This window comes from Poecilia mexicana, unplaced genomic scaffold, assembly GCF_051168715.1.
Source record: "Poecilia mexicana isolate PSO_F unplaced genomic scaffold, ASM5116871v1 scaffold_2, whole genome shotgun sequence".
Lineage (NCBI taxonomy): Eukaryota > Metazoa > Chordata > Actinopteri > Cyprinodontiformes > Poeciliidae > Poecilia > Poecilia mexicana.
The window spans coordinates 41,429,797-41,452,779 of record NW_028263371.1 but is presented as its reverse complement, the minus strand read 5'-3'; the positions used below and the strand labels follow the sequence as shown (position 1 = coordinate 41,452,779).

At 38.6% G+C, this 22,983-nt stretch overlaps 4 protein-coding genes across 4 annotated transcripts; 1 reads left to right on the top strand and 3 right to left on the bottom strand.

Annotated features, from left to right (window-relative positions):
- Positions 1 to 1,118: 1,118 nt before the first annotated feature.
- Positions 1,119 to 3,845, top strand: mettl5 (methyltransferase 5, N6-adenosine). The gene is made up of 7 exons (XM_014996169.2): positions 1,119 to 1,405; positions 1,484 to 1,598; positions 1,669 to 1,853; positions 2,362 to 2,444; positions 2,887 to 2,938; positions 3,008 to 3,057; positions 3,395 to 3,845. The coding sequence occupies exons 1-7, from the start codon at positions 1,306 to 1,308 to the stop codon at positions 3,434 to 3,436; spliced, it is 627 nt and encodes a 208-aa protein (XP_014851655.2). The 5' UTR covers positions 1,119 to 1,305; the 3' UTR covers positions 3,437 to 3,845.
- ssb (small RNA binding exonuclease protection factor La) lies at positions 3,091 to 9,988 on the bottom strand. The gene is made up of 12 exons (XM_014996147.2): positions 9,872 to 9,988; positions 7,797 to 7,862; positions 7,565 to 7,668; positions 6,612 to 6,786; positions 6,041 to 6,148; positions 5,853 to 5,956; positions 5,442 to 5,513; positions 5,317 to 5,359; positions 5,093 to 5,233; positions 4,442 to 4,628; positions 4,216 to 4,353; positions 3,091 to 3,609 (listed from the first exon to the last, which is right to left on the bottom strand). Exons 2-12 carry the CDS (start codon positions 7,854 to 7,856, stop codon positions 3,539 to 3,541), a joined length of 1,203 nt encoding a protein of 400 aa, XP_014851633.2. The 5' UTR covers positions 7,857 to 7,862; positions 9,872 to 9,988; the 3' UTR covers positions 3,091 to 3,538.
- Positions 9,989 to 11,722: 1,734 nt separating this feature from the next.
- Positions 11,723 to 15,109, bottom strand: klhl23 (kelch-like family member 23). The gene is made up of 3 exons (XM_088003970.1): positions 13,472 to 15,109; positions 12,142 to 12,294; positions 11,723 to 12,056 (listed from the first exon to the last, which is right to left on the bottom strand). The coding sequence occupies exons 1-3, from the start codon at positions 14,691 to 14,693 to the stop codon at positions 11,743 to 11,745; spliced, it is 1,689 nt and encodes a 562-aa protein (XP_087860096.1). The 5' UTR covers positions 14,694 to 15,109; the 3' UTR covers positions 11,723 to 11,742.
- A 690-nt stretch (positions 15,110 to 15,799) lies between these two features.
- Positions 15,800 to 21,780, bottom strand: phgdh (phosphoglycerate dehydrogenase). The gene is made up of 12 exons (XM_014996137.2): positions 21,452 to 21,780; positions 20,260 to 20,411; positions 20,114 to 20,179; positions 19,971 to 20,025; positions 19,715 to 19,813; positions 19,476 to 19,608; positions 19,246 to 19,394; positions 18,617 to 18,769; positions 17,959 to 18,097; positions 17,591 to 17,724; positions 17,294 to 17,510; positions 15,800 to 16,167 (listed from the first exon to the last, which is right to left on the bottom strand). The coding sequence occupies exons 1-12, from the start codon at positions 21,587 to 21,589 to the stop codon at positions 16,013 to 16,015; spliced, it is 1,590 nt and encodes a 529-aa protein (XP_014851623.2). The 5' UTR covers positions 21,590 to 21,780; the 3' UTR covers positions 15,800 to 16,012.
- Positions 21,781 to 22,983: the final 1,203 nt, after the last annotated feature.

Below are 22,983 nucleotides of genomic sequence, written 5' to 3'. Positions count from 1 at the left end.
AGCTCAGCTACATAATTAAACATTCATTAAAACATTCAACGATAACCATGAATCAATCAGAAGTAAGTAATTCAGACTGGTATACAGCACAAAAATACTTTCACAAGCATTTTTCTAAGAAAAAAAAATCTGTTACCTTCATATGCAGTAGAACTATAGTTTACATTCCAAGCCACAGTAAAGTTATGAAGATTAAACTAAAAAAACAATTCCCCAGTCTTTAAAGTAGAATTAGTAATACTCTTGCAGTGAATTGAAGAACTGAATCATAATAGCTTCTGAAAGCATATGAGTTATATCTGGCATTACTAGTTCAGGTAAAAAAAAAAAAAACCTGAATGATTTATCATATTCTGCAAAAACAAAAAACTCTTTACCAAAAAATGTTGCAAGTGGGGTTATTTTGGCTTCTGTATGTGGGGATAGAAGAAAATAAAAATGTAGAGCCATAAAAAACAATCATTGCTTTTTAAAACAGCTGCCTTTGCATACAGCTAAGGTTGTATGCAAATTGGTCACTGACATTTAGGTTAAAAAAACTGATAGGAATATTGGGAAATAAATTAAACACAAAGACAGACATACAGCATTTATAAATTATAAGGAAGTATCAGAAAGACATAGGGAAACATGGGGAAGAAAATTTTATTACATGCTTTAGAATGGGTCACAAAGGTGTTGCATATTTATCCATCTACTGATAGATAAACCAAAGAGGTATATCCATCAGAACAATGGATAAACTTTCAGCAGGTTTGAGTGATAATTGTATGTGCAAGAATTTGTTAGCAGGCTTTTTATGGAATCGATATGTATATGAAAGAGATTTCCAGACTTTAAAAAGCATCAAACCAGATAAAGTTGAATTACACAACGGGAAATTTTGTATAACAAATTCTTACAATAAAATGTAAAGTTATATCATTTAGTTTGTCATCAACACCTAGTTTGTAATTTTCTGATCATTTCCCATCCACACTCCACTGCAGTAGGTGGCGGTAAGGCGTCTTGTAGTTGACCTGCAATGCGCCAGAAAATATCAGAAGAAAACCAGAGCAAAAGCAGAGAAATCAGCCTGCAGTTGTATTTTTCACCCGTAGAGGGCTGCAGAGCGCAATGTTGTATCAAAACTGGATTAATTAGAAGAAGAAGAAGCACTCGGGTTTGTTTTGTTTGATGTGCTCCAGGATGAACATGCGGGTTACCTTAAAAGCTTACTTTTGCTGTCTGTAATTCAGAACTATTTGAATTAATGTTTTCTCTCGGTGCTTCTACATTGCTGTGGAAAAGTCGCAGTATCGCGAAATGAAGCTGAAGGAGTTGGAAAGCTGCCTGCAGCAGGTAGACACATTTGAGGAGCCAAAAATCCTCTTGGAGCAGTATCCAACCAGCCCTCACATTGCAGGTGAGTTGGTGAGCATCTGAGCAGACTGAATATGAAAAAAAAAAAAAAAAATTATATTGTTTCCCTTTGTCCCCACAGCATGCATGCTTTACACGATTCACAACACGTTTGACGACATTGAGGGTAAACTGGTGGCGGATCTCGGCTGTGGCTGCGGAGTCCTCAGCATCGGCGCTGCCTTGCTGGACGCGGGGTGAGAGAAAGATCGCCGTGTGACAGTCCTTCTTGTTGAGCGGCTTGCTGATGTTTTTTGTTCCAAACAGGTTGTGCGTAGGTTTTGAAATCGACGAGGACGCACTAGAGATATTCAGAAGGAATGCAGAAGAATTTGAACTCTCTAACGTGGATCTGCTCCAGTGTGATTTATGTCACCTGGAAGCTGAGGCTTATGGCCAAAAGTTTGACACTGTTATAATGAATCCACCGTTTGGTACAAAACACAACCAAGGTGAGTTTAACTCGACAAAGAAGTTACTGGTAATTTGGTTCTATTAATTAAAAATTGATTGTAACGGGGTGATGCTGGGATAACTACTTGATTTCCTTTTTCATTTGCACACTACAGATGATCAAAAACGTTAATATCACACAAAGATAACTAAAGTAAATACAAAAAGATGTTTTCTACTAATGATCAAATCCAATGTGGAAAGAAAAACTCTAAACATCCCTGGTTACATATGCAAAAACTAATCACCTTCATCCTTACATCATGAACTGTAATTAACTACAAATAATCAGTCTGGAAAGGATTACTTAACCACTTAAAGCATTTTTTAGCATTCAGGAAGGCAAACTTTACCAGCAACAACATTGACAAAGGCATCCATAGTTTGCTTGTATCGCACGAGTTCAATAAGGATTTTTAAAATACTGTATTTTGGCTGCATGTTCTGTATAAATCTGCTATAGGTGAGTTCATGTTAAAAGTATTTAGTTTTTACTGTTTATTCAAGGGATGGATATGAAGTTCCTCAGCGCTGCTTTAACCATGTCAAAGACGGCTGTTTACTCACTTCATAAAACATCAACACGAGAGGTAAGCTCCAGCTCAGTTCACCCCTCAGCAAATTTATACTGATGCTTCACTATTTTATTCTAATCTTCCTTCATTTATTACCCATCTACATTACCATTGCCTCCAAGTTTTCTTCCTTTAGTCAGTAAGCATTTATAATTGTGTAGAAATTAAAAATGCACAAATTTGATTGTGAAGATTTTATATTACTAGGGTTTCTGCTATTCCATAACTTAAATGTAATATCTTTAAAGCTCTCTTCAGACCAGTCTCATCTGAAGTCACACTATTTTAAAAGTCAAATCACACTAAATATACACTCTCCAGTGTTGAACAAGGATACGATGGATGTGACAAAAGCAGATTTGATTTTAATCCCGGTTTAGAGATCCATTTAAGTTTGAATTGAATATTTGAACTCGTCTAATGTGATGCCAACATGCTTGACTGTATGTGATTACAGCACATACAAAAGAAGGCTAATGACTGGGGAGTGAAGATGGAAGTCTTAGCAGGTTAGTGAGACAATTCAATCCTTTTTAATCAAAGGAATATTAAATCCTAATTGTGTTCTTTGTTCATAGAACTGAGGTACGATTTGCCAGCTTCCTACCGCTTCCACAAGAAGAAGTCGGTAAGTTCATTAACAGTACGCAATATCATGCACTTCAGATTCAAAGCAAAACTTTATTTTGTTTATTTTATAAACATTTCATTTGCTACTGGAATATGCAAACTTAAAAAAAAAATCATGACACATTTGCATCAGTCAATGGAGTAAATCTACAAAATAAAAGAAACAAAACCAATGGCACACAAATTCTAGATATCGCTCATGAAATGAGACAGTCAAGTTTACATTGATTGTGCTAAAATTAAAACACCTTCCGATGAGAAAAGAAAACATACAAATGAGAGGCAAAAAATAAAAGGCTGAAAACTGACTCCAGGTTTTCCAAATGTTTCTTCAGGTTGACATCCAGGTGGACTTTCTACGATTCTCCAAAACCTGAATATTTTTTTTACTGGAATGGGTTCTAAGTTGCCTCTGCATTTTTCACCGTTTGTAATAAATGTGTTTGCTAAAGAAAAAAACTCTGGATGTCGTCTCCACATTACGAGCCGTTTTCAGTTTTGGGAACTTTCGCTGGAGGACCGTCGGCGTCTTCAAGCTCTCTCTTTGGGGCTGCAAGAAAAACAGGACACATTGAATCATCTGTACATGTTTGAGAATGAGGACGCTGCTGCTGAGAATATGTAATGCCATGTAACGCATTTATAATCTATTACGTTTTGTATTTTTGTGTGTTTTATTGGGATTTTATGTGACAGATCAACACAATGTAGCACAATTGTTAATTGGAAAGAAAAATCTACATACAGAAATTTAACTTAAAAATAAAATGTGTTGCTTTTATTAAACTGAGTCCAGTTGCTCTCTGGAAATCCCAGGGATTTTCAACAGCAGCATGAATACAGATGAAGAGATAAAGAGCAGTGGGAGCACTAAGGGCTAGGAACCTTTATTCCTGGTTGGGTATTTGGCGTAGGTCGTCTTGAGTCTAAATAGAGCAGTTGGTGTTCGTTCACACAACTATTATGGACCATCAATTTAACCTCTCAACCGGGTTCTTTCACAAGGAAGATAATCGCGCAGTGTGTAAATGCATACTTTAAATATTTGTTTTTAAAGTATGCATTCTCTTTCCACTTCACAACTTTGTTTTAAAGTGTCACAGAGAATATAATGGCATTTTGGGCTCCTGTATGTTGTATCAATATTTACACTTACCTTCTGCACCCTCGTCGTCGTCCTCGTTATCACTATCGAATTTCGTTTTCTTTCCCTGGAACTGAGTCCTGCTTTGATCTCTGCCACCTCTTCCCCTTCGGCCTCCTCTTCCTCTGCCGCCGGATCTTCCTCTCCCACCTGTTTCAACCAGACCCAACCTATCAGCACTTAACAACATCTCTGCTACTATTGCGCAAGAATGTGATGCCAGGAGACAAAAACGTACCTCTGCCTTTTGATCGATTGTACGATTCCTGTTGGGCTTCGATGATCTTCTTCAGCATCTCTTTCTCTTCGTCTCCCTCCAGTACCTGCCATGTAACGCTGCTGCCCTTCATTTTCAGTTCCCCTTCGTTTGCCTCTTTGGCTTTCTCAAAGGCTTCTTTTGCGTTCCCATCAAACAGAAGCGTACCCTTTATGTGAGCAATAACAAAATTAAAATCAAGTCTTCCACTGCTCTCCTGTTCACATTTTTTTTCTGTAAAAATTCACTTTTCAGACTTAACTTCAGAGTCTTGTATGGTAAAAATTTCAACAGCAGTTGGAAGTAAGGAAATTTAGGAAACACGAAAGAAAAGGAGGCCAGATAAGGACACGTGGACATAAGGAATGAAGAAACAGGAAAGGTAGATAAAGGAATGATGGACCGATGTCAGGAAATAAGGATTACAGACGAGGGCAAAGTGAAGAAATGACCGACATAAGAAAGGAAAGAAGGGACAGATAAAAAGAAGAAATTAAAGGACAAAGTAAGAGAATGTCTGAAAGGACATATTTCCCATGTTCTTTGCTTTTTCCATAATGTTCCACACCTGAATAATGGGGAAATAAAACTGTACTTTTGCAGACTATATAGGAATCCTTGCAGACAACATACCTCCTTGGCTCCTCTTGTGAAGTCAACCCACTTTATCTTTCCGTGCCCAGAGAACGCGGCATGGAAGTCCTCTCTTGAAACATCTCTGAGCTCTCCAGAAAACTTCAACAAACATCCAGTCTGCTCATCCAGAAGCAAACCCTGCAAATCATAATTACAATCTCAATAAAAACGATCCAAAAGCAGAAATGAAGCTTTGTGAGCACATGGTTAAGAAACCTTACCATTTCTTTTTCCTCCGCATTTTTCTGCTGCTGCTGTTTCTCTCTATAAAATGTTTAGATAAGAAGGTGGATCAGATATTTTCAACAATGTTTCTGATAGAAAAGGCCACGTCCTGCCAACTCACTGCTTTGCTTTAGCTTTCGTCTCTGCTTTGTAGTTTTTCCTTTCTTCTGCTTTCTTTGCATGGTAGGCTTCCCTGAAAAAACAATCCAAGGATATTATAAACAGGACATTATGTGGTGTTTTATCCAGCTTCCTATATCTTGGAAAGTATGAAATTTGCTTTCAACATTTGTCATGCCGAAACAAGGAAATAACTAAAGCATGTAAAAGACAAAGTTTCTATAAGAGAATCAAAATTGCAAAAAAATCAAATAAAAATACTGGTGAAATTAGACTCCTTTCTCCTTTCTTTCTATCCAAAGCAAGAAAATAATTTTCATTTGTTATAATAGGTTATGAACTCATCACAGTTTTATGTTCACAACAATGCTATTGTGGCACCAGTCTGTTCACGAGAAGCAGCCGAGCTCACCTGGACAAGACGAGCATCTCGTTGTCTTTAAATGTTTTTACATCCGTCCGTTCCAGGAACTGTTTCGCCGATTCCTCCGTTTCAAAGCAGATGAACACGGATCCCTGCAAAAGACACGAATGAAATAAATATTTAAAATCTTCTGACCTTTTAACGACTAAAACTAGTAAGTGATGCTTTTCTTCTACCTTGAACTGCCGATGGACGTTTTTTCTCATCTGAATGCTCTCTATGCTGCCTTTCTCGTTCAGCCACTCTTGAACCTCATCCAGAGTTGTTTCGAGAGGAAAACCTTTCTGTAAAAGAAAAAGCAGCATTAACAATAATGCTAGGAATAAAAAAATTACCGTATTAGAATATTCAGGTCGTTACGTTTTTAAAATAAAATGAAACGCTCAAGGAAAAAACAAACAAATTCACACAATGAGCCATGGATGACCTAACCTGAATCAAATTCAAAAGTTGTTGCCTGATGGCAATCCTGGATATTTTCTAAATTTTCCAGACTTTTTCAAACACAATTTTCCATAAGCTCTCAGTTATTTATATTTATTGCAAATTTAAGATATGGTAGGCAGACTTCAAATCTGCAGAAATACAGAAACAATAACAAAGGGTAGGAACCCTCTGGATTTACAACACTGACAACAGGCTGCTAAAGTAAATTGTGTTTTCTAGATGAGTGAAAAAAAAATTGTTTATCTGAAGCAGATGGCACCAGTATCTTGAATATAACAAACAAATGTGTATGAAACTTACAATGTACACAGATCTGTGTTTCACTGCGTCTTTGTATTCATCATTCTGCTCTGGTAAGGGTTTATCTGGGGACCTCCTTATTTTTGTCTTGTCCTCACTGATCTCCAAGAGGCCAGACTTTGATTTCTGGAGTGCTGAAACGACAACGCTGCTCTCTGTAGTTAAAGCTTTCAGTCTGAAAGAGGACAAGGTGAAGAAATGGTGTTAAAATTGTTCAGACAGGTAAAAGTTGTACAACGCAACAATGCAATTAAAGTAATCTAAATATTGTCAGCAAGGTAGTCCAATTACCAATTTTAGCTAGTAGGATTTTGCCAAATTGTGAGGCTGTTTCAGTCCTGACCACAGAACTCTCTCCAATATGTTTACCTTACTACAAATTTGCATTCTCCGATTTACCCATGACTTACTCCTGGTACACCTGGCTTTCAACACTGTGCAACGTTAAAGGATATTTCTATTCTATTCTGTATTATGGCCACCCAGTCATAATGAGAACACTTCAAATGAATGGAAATACCAGGTCTGAACCGAGATTTTGCCACTACATTTCTACAAAGAGCCAACTATGAAAGAAACAAAAAAAAATGATTGTAGATTTTGGTGGACATGCCTTGTGACTTTTTATTTTCTTTTAAATCTCTTCAAACGTCAGTATTTCAATTCAGCACCATGCATCTGAGGCTCGGTGATGTTGTATTTATTCAATATTCGAAAGGAATATGAAGAACACAGTAATATGAAACCCAATGCAACCCCAAAGCACCATGACTTCATATCATTCCCTCTGTGGTATTTATTGATTTGCTGGGGTTGAATTTCTAAACCACTGGATGTAACTTGCGTTTTTTAAAACAATCCTCGACTCACACAAATGTTATTTGATTAAAAAAGGGTTAGCTGATATGTATATGAAGTTAGAGTTTCAAAAGGTAAAGAGAAATCAAACAAACCTGTTGAATTTAAGCATGGTCTCCAGCATCACCCAGCCATCATCAAGCTGCAGCTGCTCCTTCAGAAACTTGTCTCTTGGAAGGTTGTGATCCCCAAAGTAATACTAGGTGAAAATAAGACATGTTTTATATATATATATATATATATATATATACCTGTTGAATTTAAGCATGGTCTCCAGCATCACCCAGCCGCCATCATCATCATCATATATATATAAGTCAGAATTACCTCTACTTGACGAGCCACTTTCATCTCAATGGGAGACATCTCTCCTTGGTTTTCAGCCATCCTTCTCTGCAGAAATCAGTAATACAGAAAATCAGCCATTTTGTGGTGATGTATGATGTTAAATCTGTTGTTTCGCATAGCTCATCAATTCTTTGAGAACATGCAAATGTTCAAGTGATGTCCCCCTTGTTACTTCCCTTCATTGTTAGGCAATATTTCAATACAATAAAGCTTTTCCCCCAGCTTAAAAAAAAAAACATGTTATGTTCCATAATATATGGTGATCTTTATGCCATTGGTGCTATTAAGACAAAATTCCCCTCCTGAATGGGATTAATAAAATATTAATTTCTCTTGCTTAAAATTCATCATCCTTAAATCTGAGAAAAGGAGAACCAATTTAATAGAAAAATCTAGTATTTTGGGAAAGAGGTTTTTTTGGGGGGTGGGGGGGGTTTAGGAAGCCTTTAGTCCCATGGGCTCAAACTCCAGTCCTTCAGGGCCAGCTTCCTGAAGCTTTTACTGCTTCAGCACACCTGGCTTCAATATTAGCTCATTAGCAAAGCTCTCTCAATGTCGACTGCATGCCAGTGAGGCAGTTTCACCATGTAATCCAAGTTCTCTCCCTAGTGGTTGTAAGAACCTCCTCAGCAAGTCAGTGTTCAGCTTAGGCCTTCTAATGAGTCATCATTTGATGCAGGTGTGTAAAAACAGGAAGAGAACTAAAACATGCAGGATGCCGACCGACTTTGGACACCCCTGGTGTAGGACAAGGGACAGATCGGTTCAGACCACTGCTTTAGTACATTAAGTATCATTGTATTTTATGACTGAACAACAGGGCACACTGTATAAAATTTATTTTCTTTAGTGACCCTCAAATATATGAAGGAGATCCTCATTTGGGCTGCATTATATATATATAAAAAACACACAAACTACTGTAACATTACTGTTAAGCACTGTACTGGTGATCTGAGTTGCCATCAACACTTCCCTTATGAGTATCTCAATACTGACATTGCAATGACGATTGGGATATGACAAACTGTGCAGGTCTCATATGATAAAACTTGGAGAACTGCACAGGTTAGAGTAAAAAATATAAAATCAAACTATTAGAAAGCTGAAACTGTATGAATAGTTCATTTTTTTGTGTATCTGCTCTGTCTTAAACTCTGATCTGAATCTGCCGAGTTTCTTTGAATGGAAAACATTTTAAACTAATTTGAACACTTAACTGAGCTTACTGTACTGTTTGATAATAGGATCAATTGGAACGTATGTGTGGCTGAACTGAACATCTTGTAAAGTACCATAAGATGATGTGTTGTAAAGTGGAGGTATATAAACAAACTGAACAGAATTCCACATTTTGATTTTTCTTTTTAAATTAAAGATTAAATACAAATTCCACATGATGCATTTCTAGAAACTCTACTTAAATGTATTATTTAAACCATTCAGATCTGAACCTTTGTTTTAAGAATTTTGTGTGTTTATCTAGAGCTTTGATCCGCATGAGTATCACCAAAACCGTAAATTGAAGGCATTAAATCTGCTATGCTAGTGTGTACAAATGAAAATAATTGCTCACGTCATAGTACAAGGCCAAATTTATTAGGAATTGGGCAAATACATTTTTGTTTACATTATTTGACTCAAAGGACCATAAAACAACTGGAGGAGATTAACATTTCTTGGACAACTCACCCTATTTAGCCTAATATATGAAAACAGCTTATACAGAGGCAGATAGCTTGAAGAGGCTAACCATCCTGTTAGCTTAGCTTTTATTCACCAGCTTTGGATATTCAAACATTTCAGGCATTAATGCACAGCCAGCCAAGTCAGTAGAATATTTTTACATTAAAGTTATGCTAATTTTAGTTAAAAGACACTTTAGTCCGTAAAGTTAGCACAGCTTCACTATCTGTAAGCTTCCATAAGCAGCATACAATTCATCGACGCACATTATAAAATCCTCCTCTGTCCCCCTAAAATCCATAAGCTAGTAAACGACAGTACAAGCAGCACATTACAGCATTTTCAGTACGATTAAATTAAGTACTTACGTTATGTTGAGTGTAAGTAAATCGCACTTTAAGCTCTAAAGCACCAAAAGTCTTCACTACACTACACGCACGTTGTTCAACTGCGTGTTACGGAAAGTGTCAAGGGTCAAAAAGCGTTGCCATCGCATTTTCTTTCCAGGTCAAAATGCTGCAATTCAGCATGAAACCAGCAGGCGGTGGTGTAGTAATATTGTCTAACTGCACGGCATAGCATAGTGAGGTTCACGAGCGTTTTAGTTTCAATGAACAAATTAATGGTTGGTTTAATTGATATTGATAATAATACAAAAATATAACAGGTGAGGTAAGAAAATAATTCAGTTCAATTAAATGTATCAACTCACAACAAATGTTATGTCAAGATAATTCACAAGGCAAACAGGTCTAATTCACATCTATTTATATTGAATCCAATTTAATCTAAATATATTTAAAAGCAATCCAGTCTAGTCCAGAACAATATATTCATGTAGTCAGATTCAAACCTAATAGCACACACATTTATTACACCAAACAGTCAAAGTAAGTTGTTTTTTTAAGACCAGTGGTAGAAATCTATTCGAGGAAGTCCGATCACTTGCATTGATTTGTTGACATTGCAGCATTTCCCCTGTTTCAAGCATGAAAGTGATGACTTGGAAAACCAATCAGTTCTACTTAATATTCTTTCAATTACACATTTCTGATCATTACTGAGTTAGTAAATGATATGTATTTCTTTAAATTGAAATTAATGACAGAATTAAATCAATTGTCACTTATTCCTAATCCGTTTCAAACAAATGGTGTTAAGCTTATTGTTATGTTCTCAGTTGTGTATGCATGTTGTTTTTTTCTGGATACTTGTTTGTTGTTTTTTTAAACTGTTTGAAATAAATTCATAAATCAAAATAAAAAGATAAACTAGAAAAATACTGCTAAAATACGTCTTTTGCAATTGTGTTAGAAGTAGCTTACAATATATGCAATCATTTCTGAATGTAAAACTGAGCCCTGGAGTAAAAATACCTATTGATGATCATTCTATGCCAACACTGCAATGGTTCTGGTCCTCTTATTTGTCTCCTTATCTTTCAGATTACCAGAAATGCAATTGTTAATATGAAAAGAACATCAATTATTTTGGATGAGAATATATTTGCAAATAGGTATTTTGATCTCGTTACATTAGAAATGGTCAATGGAAACGAGGAAGTGGGTGTGAAATTTCTTTATTTTCTGTTACCAAGGTTCTTACTTTTCCATTTGTTGATGCTTATTTTTAACTACTTTAAGCCTGATTGAAAGAGATCCCCCAAAAAATCAGTAAACCTATAATGAAACAACTGAAAATGAAAAACAAAAAATAAACAAAAGAAGGTGTCCTCTTGTGCATGGAGGGTGGTGTGTTAAGGAGAAATGTGCTGAATATTTATCGGAAATCACTCGTCCAAACAGAGTTCAAGAGTAGTTCAAGAGAGTGAAGTAATTTATTTTGTTAAATTACAGAGGAGGTCCAGTCCTGCTATTAAAAATGGATTTCTGTCTAAACTTCTGAAACACTTAAAAATGAATTAAAACCTTTCAAGAAGTGTTAAAAGAGAACTACAACACTCATTGAGAGACCCCTGAGATTTTCATATATCACTTTGGCAAATGTACCGTGAACAGGTTAACAGATCATTTTGTCATCCACAGACTTTTCAAACTCTAGTGAATGTTGTGAATAGACAATTCCATCTATTTTGTTAAAAAAAAAAAAAAATATATATATATATATATATATATATATATATATATATATATATATATATATATATATATATATATATATATGTGTGTGTGTGTGTGTGTGCGTGTGCATGTGTGCGTGTGTGTGTGTGTGAAAAACGTCAATGGACGCTATGAACACATACGCAACCATGTGACCTGGTGGGGCTGGGCAGGGTCCCTACTATCTCCCAAGAGTCCAGCTCAGGGTCATATTTCTCAATGCTCTGTAAGTACGTTCCCTTCGAGTAGGAGTACCCCCCTGTTACATAAATACACCCACTTATCACCACAGCCCCACATTCCATCCTCCTCTCCTTCATCACTGATATGGGCCGCCATTCGTCGCTCTCTGTGTCGTAACAATCGGCAACGGTCGTCTGTCCGCCGACCAAATACAGCTTGTTGTGGAGAGACACAGAGCAAAGGCCATACTCTGGAAACAGAAGGTACAAACACAAGTAATCAGCTCCAACACATCAAATCAATGCTCCTTTTCTGTCCCCTTCGACTACCCTTACCTGGATGTGGACTTAGTGTTACGATGCTCCATTCGTTGACGTCTGGTCTGTAGACTTGGACTTTCTCGTAGGTGCAGCTTCCTCTGTACCCATAATGGCCTCCAGTAACGTAAATTTTTTCTCCCATTACGCATGCAGTGGCATTTCCTACACCTTGAAAAGAAAACAGGGATGATAAGGATCACCTGATCTGATGCCTGCTTAAAAAGTTGTAGACTGAAGTTTGTGTTCATTGATTTTTCTGGATGGATCAATGTTGAGTTTTCTCTAAAAGATTCTGAGGTAAACATGGGGCTTTGTGAGAGTTAGATGTCCAGCTGTAAGTCATGTTGTCACATTGCAATCACAAATTTCAGTGTTTGTTATGGGGATTTTATGAAATAGACCAAGACAAAACATTACTTAATTGCAAAGAGGAAGGAAAGTGAAACATTATTTTCATAGGATTTAGCGATAAAAGGTTCGGTGTGGTTTGTAGACAGCCCCCCTTACTCTGATACCCCAAAATAAATTCCAGTGCAAAGTACTAGGATGTCAACCAAATGGGATAATAGATTTCACTTGTGTGTAATTTCATTGTAGCAAAAGAGCAGTTGCTCTGGGAAGGTGATCAACAGAGAGCATCATGAAGATGAAGGAACATGTAAGGTCAGGGATAAATTTAGGAAGTTTAAAGCAGTGCTAAACAATATTGCGCGCGTTCTAGTCTGAAAATGTAAGTGAACATCGCACAGCTGCAAAGAAATGTATATTTTACCTAAACTGAAAGACTGGGCAAGGACTGAATGTCCAGTTTACAGTTTTGCCATAAGATCAGACATCCGGATGAACACCTTCAGGCATGAAGATGATGTGCCCTGGCCATCATTCAAAGCACAACGTGTGGCAGAAAACTAACACTACACATCAACTATAACTAGTGTGACACATGGGTATAGTTGGAAGCTGCCCATAGAAGATATGACAGGTTTACCTTCCAGCAGGAAGACAATGCAGAATAAACAATACCTTTGTCCAGCCATAAATGTAGTTGAGAATATCTTGCAATACTTGACAATTACAAGCTTGGGGTTGGTTGTCTTTTTTTTTCTTTTTTTTTTACCATAGTCATACCTTCAGGGTCAAACAGCAAATATTTCCAGGTATCAAGTAACTTGTGTTTTAAAGTGCATACTTCATATCATGTTATATTTGATCTTCCATACAAATGTCCAACATTTGCATTCAAGGTCAGCAGTATTTTATTATTATTATTATTTTATCTTTAATAGAGAGTAATCTAAATTAAATGCAATGCATTTGAGTTTTTCTTCCCATTAAGTTGTTGTACCTTGGATCATTTTGGCCACTGAAAACCATCTCTTTTTCAAAGGATCATAAAATTCAGTCTCTTGCTCTGGAGCCCCTCCTCTGTAGCCTCCGATGGTGTAAACACAGCCATGTAGAGCCACTGAGCAGTGATAGTACCTGGCAGTAATCATGGGACAACCCTCTGTCCATTCGTCATAGTCACAGTTATAAACTGAAACAGTGTCCAGGGCTTCAACGGTGTTAGTCCTGTATCCACCAGTCACATAGATGTTTGCACCAAGCAGGCTGACGCTGTAGCTCTCTCTTCCGGGGTCGGGCATGTCTTTCCCCTGCACCCACGTATTGCTGACGGGATCCCAGATGTGCACTTCACACAGAGGGTGCCAATAGTATCCTCCAATGATGTACATACTGGGGGAAATTTTTCTGCTCGGAGGGATCTCCTTGCCATTTGACCTCATCGCCTGAACAATCACGGATTTTAACTTCCCGTCGTTTTTTGATAGATATTGCCTGTGCACCTCCAAGGAAGTGTTGAAGTAAATGTCATCCAGGCTCAGGTGGATAGAGTGGAGCAGGTCTGACACGCAGTGAACCCGACTATCCAAGTCATGGGACACCCACCTGACCACACCATCTATCAGCGCCTCATCTCCCTGCACTGTGAGGCTCTGATCCGCCAGAACAGACCTGATCTTCTCACGGTCCAACTCCAGGAACTCCTCCTGCTCCATGAGCTCCGGGAACCTGCTCAGCATCACTCTGCGGGCCTCCCTCTCCAGCCTGGGGCACTGATGGAGCTCAGCAAAGGTGTGCATGCCCAGGCAGTTGTCCACGTCCAGGAGGCGGATGAGGAACTCCTCGCAGGCCTGCTTGACCCTGCTGAACTGCAGGAGGTCCGCAGCCTCCAGCAGGCTCTGCACGTTGCTCTCGGTGACGCGCACCCGGGCCGTGTAGACGTAGTCCAGCAGGGCGCCCAGCACAGCGCAGTCCACGCCGCTCAGCTTGATGACGCTGTCGGACCTCTCCCTCATGTCGGCCGTGAACATGACTTTGAAATAGGAGCTGCGGGCCGCCAGCAGCGCTCTGTGGCAGTGGAACACCTGACCGGACTCGCCACACTGCAGGGTCACGTCGGTGAACAGGCCGCGGATGTAGAAATGCCTGAAAGCCTCCAGGAGCTCCGTAGGATGCTCCCCGTCACAGAAGTCATATGTGTAGATCTCGTTTTTATGAGACATTATATCTAGAGAGAGAGAGAGAGAGAGAGAAAAGAAGAAATGTAATAAGACATGGCAAGCAATTTAATGTAACATTTTTCATACTTAAAATACAGTGAACATGTGCGTACCTTATATATTTCCATGGGTGTTTGTTCCCCACCGACGCTCCTCTAAGCGCTCCTCTCCAAAACACGAGTCTCAATTTAGCTTAGGACTGTCGCAGACAGCTCGATCCTATTTTGGTATTTGTGTGCAGCAGCAGCAGTAGCGAGAGCCACCCCCTCCTCCTCCTTTCTGCGCTCTAGTGTCCAGGTCTTTGACAAAGCCAGTCCGGCACTCGGAGGACCCTGCGCCGTTATTTTCCTCTGAGAGCCTAAATATAACCCCGGCCCACGGTCTCGTGACGCGCTCACGGACCGCGCATTAGCAGCAACCACGCAGACGGAGATCCACGCGCAGAATACAAATCAGACACAAACGAGCAGCGCCTTTTAAAACGACAGTGATCTGCGTGGCCCATTCATGATTTACCCCACCAAGTCTTCCCGTTACCATGGTAATCTGAATGTGGTATTCCAGTGCGACGGAGGCTTTAACCTAATCCAGACGTGGATTAGGGGGACAATAATGCTCTGTGTTCCCTGCAGGACAAATTTTCACACGGGATTAGACAAAAATATTTATTTACCCTTTGGACTTCAGTAAATTATGACCCAATATGCTTTATAACAAGCATTATGGGCTCTGACGCAAGTGGTGAAAATGTGGGAATATTTTTTATTTATTTATTTTTACGGGTTTTATCTCTTAAACTGACTAACTATACATTCTGTAATTGTACTAAAACTGAATTTTGTATAATATTTAACAATATTAACTGAACTAGAAAATCAGTTATCAATAGATTATAAATGCTATTTATTTTCTACAAAGTTTATATATATATATATATATATATATATATATATATATATATATATATATATATATATATATATATATATATATATATATATATATATATATATATATATATATATAATGATTTGGTTTGTTTAAATTAAATTTTTCGTCCTGGTTTGCGATAAACCCCATTTTAATGAGTAAATCATCAGAGTCAACACTTCATGCCAGACGTTTTATTTGGGTTTTACTTCAACAAATTCAATAAACAAAAACACTGGAATGTTATAAAAATACTTTTAAAGGTTAACGCGTGCAACCACTGAACAAGCCGCTAGCTGTAAACACAAACAAAGAAAGGTTATTTATATTCAGCCCTCTTGAGAAGGCTGGGGTTCTTCACAGACTAAATGTTATTCTGGCTCAGTTTCTGTTTAAATACTGAGCTGTGCTACATTCTTAACCAAAGGCTTCAAGACGTTGAGATCTTGCAGGAGGGACGACACCCCGACGCAATACCACACGTCCCCAGTGTGGTCCACAGGAGCGCTGAAAGACTCAATCTGCACTCCCTCCGAGGCCAACGCTCCTAAACAGAACAATTGGAAAGCAAACGTGGGTGTGAATTTAAGGAACAAAGAACACTACAATTTAGAAATCATAATTGCAATCTTCAATCCTAATTAAATGTGATGAAACCAGAGGGAGAGAAAACAGTTTGGAGTTTCATACTGATCTTAACAACACTTATTCCCAGAACTTCTCTCATTTTGGAGTGAAGAAGTGCAATCCACACAGACGACTAATGCAGTGATTGCAGTCATCGGTGCATCCACATGAATATTTATCCAGTCACTTAGTTTATGTTAAATATTTTTGTTTAATTGTTAATTTGTAGAAATCATTTTTCACTGTAACAAACATTCTTTTGTCAATAAAAGCCACGTTTTGTTGATCTTGATTGATTTGTAAAAGCAATAAAACATCCATGTGTGTGAATACTTTTTATAGGTGCTGCATTGCACACTGTAGTATTTATCTTGACATAATTATATCTTTTCCATTCAGAAGAAACAGGTTCCCAGTGTTAAAAGATTACTTTAAGTCTAAACCCTTTAGGGGTATGAATAATTCTGAGCTTAACAATCCTTGGTTTCAATGCTACTTTTGTTTCTAATGAACAGGCAGAAAAAGGTTCAAATTTCTAAGAATGAGTCGATGTTTTTGCTACAAAATACAATAAACATAAAATTGAATCTTTCAAAACTCCCCTAAATTGATGCTCAGGTGGTATTCAGCAGTTGCTTGTTCCTAACCTGGCCATTTCCAACTGATCCACTTTTCTTTTACAGATTTTCTATCAAAATCTGTGAAAGAGCAGAGTCCAAAGAAATGTTTGAAAAACCATCAAAAACCCAAAAGCCTAAAATAATGGTGGTTTAATTTTTTAGATCGTTCAACAAACAATGCAAAAATAGTAGGACGATGATGACTGATAAATTTTCATTGAACTGAAACTTGTTTGGTAACATTTAAACCGATTTCAGACGGTTTCCACTGCGTCACCAGGCAGATTTATGTCTTAACCGCACATTTAATAGTAAGTGCAATCTACAAAGCAACCCCTCTTCCAGCACACAACTCTGCATAAGTAACCATGCCGCTTTTAAAGTGCAGCACTAGGTGAATTTGGACTCAGTCGTCTGTCTTCTTACCAGCCACAGAGGGCAGCAGCTGCGGGTCGGCAGAGGCCTGGAGAAACAGCAGATTTCCAGTCAGAGAGACGGGCTGCCTGAAGACGCTGCCGCTCAGCTCCAGCAGGACGGGAACGCCTCCTTGAACCGATCCGCTCGCTTTGTAGCTGCGGCCGTCCGCCACAACCTCCACCTTACACACTCCTGCCTCCTCAGAAGCACAGTGGCTCTGATTCACCTGAAAGTACAAGCCACATGAATTGAAAAGTATTTAAGTATTTGCCATGTGGGATTTATTATCATAAGTTAACTTCCTACCGCTATTCCACTCTCCTTGGCGAGGCTCTGGACGTTGATGAGATTAGCACTACATCCAGGTTCATGATTCAGAAGTCCCACAAGTACCGCTGAGGTAAAATACCCCCCACAGGATTTCATGGAGTCCCCTGACCCTGAATTTCAGATAACAGTTTATGATGTTAAGAGAACTTGAAAGGAAGGAATGCCTTTCACCAGATCTCTACCCAACTGTAAATATGAGACAATTATGTTCTTTAAGTATCAAACACTGTCTTGTTTCATGGTTAGACCACTAGAGGGAGGTAAAAGAGAAGCCTTTTGTAATTTTACACTTTCAGGAATTAGTTCTACTTTTAAGAACAGGCTAGACCAGTTAGTAATTTGACCTTGAGTGATGATGTGAGCATGACTGAACGGTTTCCCAGAGGCATTGCAGGAGTGAAGCACAGCTCCGACAGCTTCTCCGAGTCTGATCAGCTGCTGAGACTCCTGGGAAAACGTGCAGGCTAAAACCTGAGCATTTACCTGCACAAAAAGGACAAAAATGTACAGTTTTAAAAGAAAACAATTTTTTTTGTTTGTTTGTTTTATACTTGCATGTACTGCTATAGCACACAGGATCATTATAGTAAGATTTATCTCAAATTCAGGAGCATTTCCTGAAGGTTGTTTACCAGTTGCATCTGGGTTCAAGTCTAGAAAGGGGAAATGTGTCAGTAGATACTCAGATGCTAAATGTTTCACTTCTGGGGTACGTCAGCGTATTAGGACAGGAACTTCCACACACCCGACAGAACAAAGAGGAAGCTTGTTTGGAAAGGTAAAACGACTGTCCTAAATTCAACAAATGCATGAATATTTTTGAGTTTAACAGCATATGAATCCTTTAGCTAAAGCGAGGCACTGCAGTCCACCTTGCTTTTGTAGGCAAACACATTGTAGTTACTCCTGTTTTCTTAAGCTTTTTTGTTGTTTTGCAAAGAATATAGATGCTTTAAAAAAAGTTAATTAAAAAAAGACATGGGACATTCGAGTGGCGCTTACTGCTCCGACCAGGTTCTTGCCGTTCACCATGTCCACAATCTGCAGGGCGATATCCTCGCCGCAGCGGGCCTGAGCCTCCTTGGTGCTGGCTCCAAGGTGAGGGCAGCTGATGACATTAGGATGGTTCACCAGAGAACGGTTCTTAGGCGGCTCCTGCAGCCAACAAACTCAGAACAATAAGAACTGGATCAGAGTTTTCAGCCAATTTTTAAACTACAGTGTCTTAAAATGTTGACTTTCTGATACCAATTTTTACTTCATTAACAGCATACAGTTAATTTTATTCCATCATTTCAGTTGAGAGTCATTAATTCTTTATTTTAGGATCCGAGCTGATGCCACATCATGGCCCTCATGTATGAAAAATGTACACAGTGAAGAAAAATTGGCTTAAGCTTGTTTTTTCCAATCAATTTTGAAGTTGGAGTATAAATTACATTTTTGCATTCTCTATAAATGATTTATTGTTTTTGACCTGCCACCCACAGATTGGGAACAATTAAAGCAGGAAATCAGCAAAATCCAGTCACTAGCTGATTTCTCTAAGCATCTCTAGTAAAAACAAAATTGCTTCAGAAACTACAGAGAAACTTTGTCGATTCCAGAGACATAAGTGGCTTAGATTTCACCTCAATAAAAACATCGAGTCCAGCTCCTCCACACTGTCCAGACTCCAAAGCTCTGAGAAGAGCCTCTTCATCGATGATGCCTCCTCTTGCACAGTTCACGACCTTCACTCCTTTCTTGCACTTTCCAAATGTGTCATCGTTGAGCAGACCTTAAAAATAGAACACAACATGGCATTAGTCTGCATATCGTTGTTGTACCCGTCATCCTCTATGAGGACAGTGAAGCTCACCAACTGTGGAGGGCATCAGAGGAGTGTGGACAGTGATGTAGTCACACTGTGGCCAGAGCTGCTCCAGAGACATCTGCTCCACCCCCCAGCTCGCCGACACCTCAGGCGGAGTGATCGGATCATAGCCGATCGTCTAGTGTGAAGCAAAAAAGAAAAAAACAAAAAAAAAACAGCCTTGTAATATTTGTATAAGTGTTATAATCCCACAAGTCTCATCATGTTCGACTGTCTTGACTCACCGTCATGCCAAATGCTTGCATTCTTGTGGCAACCTCCTTTCCTATTCGTCCCAGCCCGACAATCCCGAGCACTTTGCCGTACAGCTCTGCACCCATGAACTGTAGAAGTGAAGACAAAGACCCTAAATATGAACAGAGCAGAACCAGCTGTCGCATTTGATTACCGACAACTGAATGAACAATGGAGCCAGCCACGCAACTTAAACTGCCGTACGTGCCAAATCCAAACTTGTCGCAGATGGAAATTTCCACGTACCTTTTTGCGATCCCAGTTGCCTTGTTTCATCGACATCGTAGCTTGAGGCACATTTCTAGAGACCATAGAAAGGACATTAGACAGATGAATAGATATTAGGCTACGTTTGTTTATTTATTTTATGTTTTACAAAAACCTCTTGCCTTGAGAGGCTCATCAGCAGGGCACAGGTCAGCTCGGCGGCACTGATGGTGTTGCCACTTGGTGTGCTGGAAGTGAAATAAAATGGACGGTGGGTTAAACCGCGTGGCGCAGCGCACAGAACGTTTGCCTTAAGCTGCACACTTACTTCATGACAATTACGCCCTTTTTGGTGGCAGCATCAACATCCACATTGTCCACACCGGTCCCAGCTCTCCCAATAATTTTGAGATTATCAGCAGCATTTATAACGTCCGCTGTCACCTTGGTCGCAGATCTAACGACAAGGCCATCGTAGTCCTAAAGTGTGAAGCAAAGCACAGAGTTATTGCTGAATTTATGTTGGCAGTCATATAAATAGACTAAATCATGCACATGAAGTTTCAAGCTAATTCCACAAAGGATGCATAATATATCAGCACTGTTGGCTATAATACATTTAAAATATATAATATGTGTGAGGAGAAAACTAAGCAAATAGGTGGCGCTCTGCTATACAGGTACTTCAAAAGATTAGTTAAGACATTTCTTTTCCCCTTTCTTCAGGTAAATCAATTGCTATTACCAAAAATTCTAAAGTAATTTTTTACATTCAACTAAAGTAGTGAGGGTGGATATTACTTAAAAATAATCTGGGCAAGTAAATTTTTTATTATAGCAATACAAAATGTTGACACTGTAACCTGCAATTGTAAACAAAAAGCTACTTTTTTAACAGTAGTGTAAACACTAATTAGCTCAAATCAAATTATAAATTAAATAATCCCAAAAGATAGCTTTAAAAGAAATGTTTTTTTAAATCCATAAATAACAGTAAAAATTTTACCAATCAACTTGATAAATATTAATAGCAATAGAGAGGGTGGCTTAATGGTGTCCATAGCTAACACTTGACCCAAGGATCCAAGTGTCCCGGGCCTGAACACTGGAGTGCATTTAGGAAAATTCACTACTGGGGCATAATCCACTTTAAATGTTCTTCTAAAACTTGGAATAAATGCCCGTGCACGTTCGTCTCAACGTGGATCTGATAACAAGTGCCACTGTAGCATGTGGGAGTGATGGGAACTCAGGGATGAGTTGCATCAGATTCACAATGGCCGGAACTAAGCTGAAGTCACTTTGCACATTTCGATGTGGTATTAAAAAAGCGTTTGCCAGCGATACATCCCAGTTAATTATTAAAACAGATTATCTCCGCTTTGTTTGTTTTTTTGTGTGTTTTTCCCAAGAAAAGTGCAGCACGTTTCCAGCTGATGCAACTTTTCCTCCGCAAACAGGCAGCAGGTTTACGCTTCTTGAAACACCGAGCAAGGAAACTACACGATGGCAACACCAACCTTGATCTCTGCGATTAATTCCTCCTTTTTCATACTCTGCTTTTCAGTGACACGGATGCCGTTTTCTTCCAAGATCGCCCTGCAGCGAGGGTCAACGCTTTCACTGATTAGCACAGTTTTGATGCAGATCGGAGCCATCTTTGGAGGTTTTTTTTTTTTTTTTCTCTGCCTGCTTGTCGCCGAGGGGCCACTGCTGGATGTGGTAGTGAAATGATGGACACTGGGGGAGTTCCGCTCCCTGCTTCTTATTTGGAGTTCTGAATGGCTGTCACTGATTTCCCACGAACCCCCCGCCCCTTTTTAACTTGGCCCCGCCTCTCGTGCATCTCCTGTTCTGACGTAACCGCACGTGCACACTGGAAACCAGTTCAGAAAAATCAAGAAACTTAACGCATTTGTGGTTGGAAGAAGTGTGCTTTCATTGCAAGAATATTGCGTACAGATTTAATTGAACTGAATTTCCATCATATTAATCAAGTTTTATAAAACTCAAGCCATAAGGATCACACAAACAGTAAATATTCTAACCGAAAACAGTTTGAAAAATATTCCAAAAATACAAACATGTAGCTAAAAATTTATTTCAGATCTGAATTTTGCCCAACATTTTGCATTCACTTTAATTCATGTTCCCCTAGACATTTTTTTTTGTCTGAAATGTTTAAAAGTCTCAAATAATTTGAATCACTCTTTCATCTTTGAGGGTTGAAGACATGAATACCTTGTTCAAAGTCATTGACTTTGACTAGGTCACTCAAAAATCTCTATTGGTATACAGGAAAACTTTAAATTTACTGGTGTGGATCGTAGTATAGTTTTACTTGAAAAAAATTCATAAAATACATCTTGCCTTAATTTTCCAGATCTTTTGCATACCCAGAACAGCTCAATAAAATCTCCAACACCGTTACTTTAATAACAAGAGAGAATATTGAAAGACTGACTATTCCATTTTTTTTTTATCGTTTACTCTAAATGAACTTTGAGTTAGGTCCCAGGAGTCTTAATTCAGTAGATGATGTTGGTCGCCTGACTCATTAGGCTGCACATGACAGCTCCCTTATCCGTTTAGTGTTCCATACCCATCTGTCTCTGTTTGAACTGCAACTGATAATGTAAGTCGTTTGGTGTGAACTGCCTTGTTTTTCTTGGTCAATAAACAGAGAAAAGCTGACTAGTACTTTGATAGGTAATGTCAACTGAGGCTTTTGCGATAGCGGTAAAAATTTCCAACAGTTAGTTCAAAAAGCAGGAACAAAACACAGAAACGCTTAACTTTAATTTTTCAACATATTTTAATATGTCATTCACTCGTTCACACTCAAAAATAATGCACAATACCTCTTGAAAGATTATTATTGCACGACTGTTAACGTAAAGACAGCCACCATCCACAGTGCAGGGGCTTGCACTCATAAAAGGCTTGAAAATGGCTAATGCTTGCAGATCTGTAAAAACAAAAAAACTAACAAAAAAGAGTCCGCTGTAAAAACTGTAAATAATCAAGTTGGAACCTAGACAAGGCAACTACT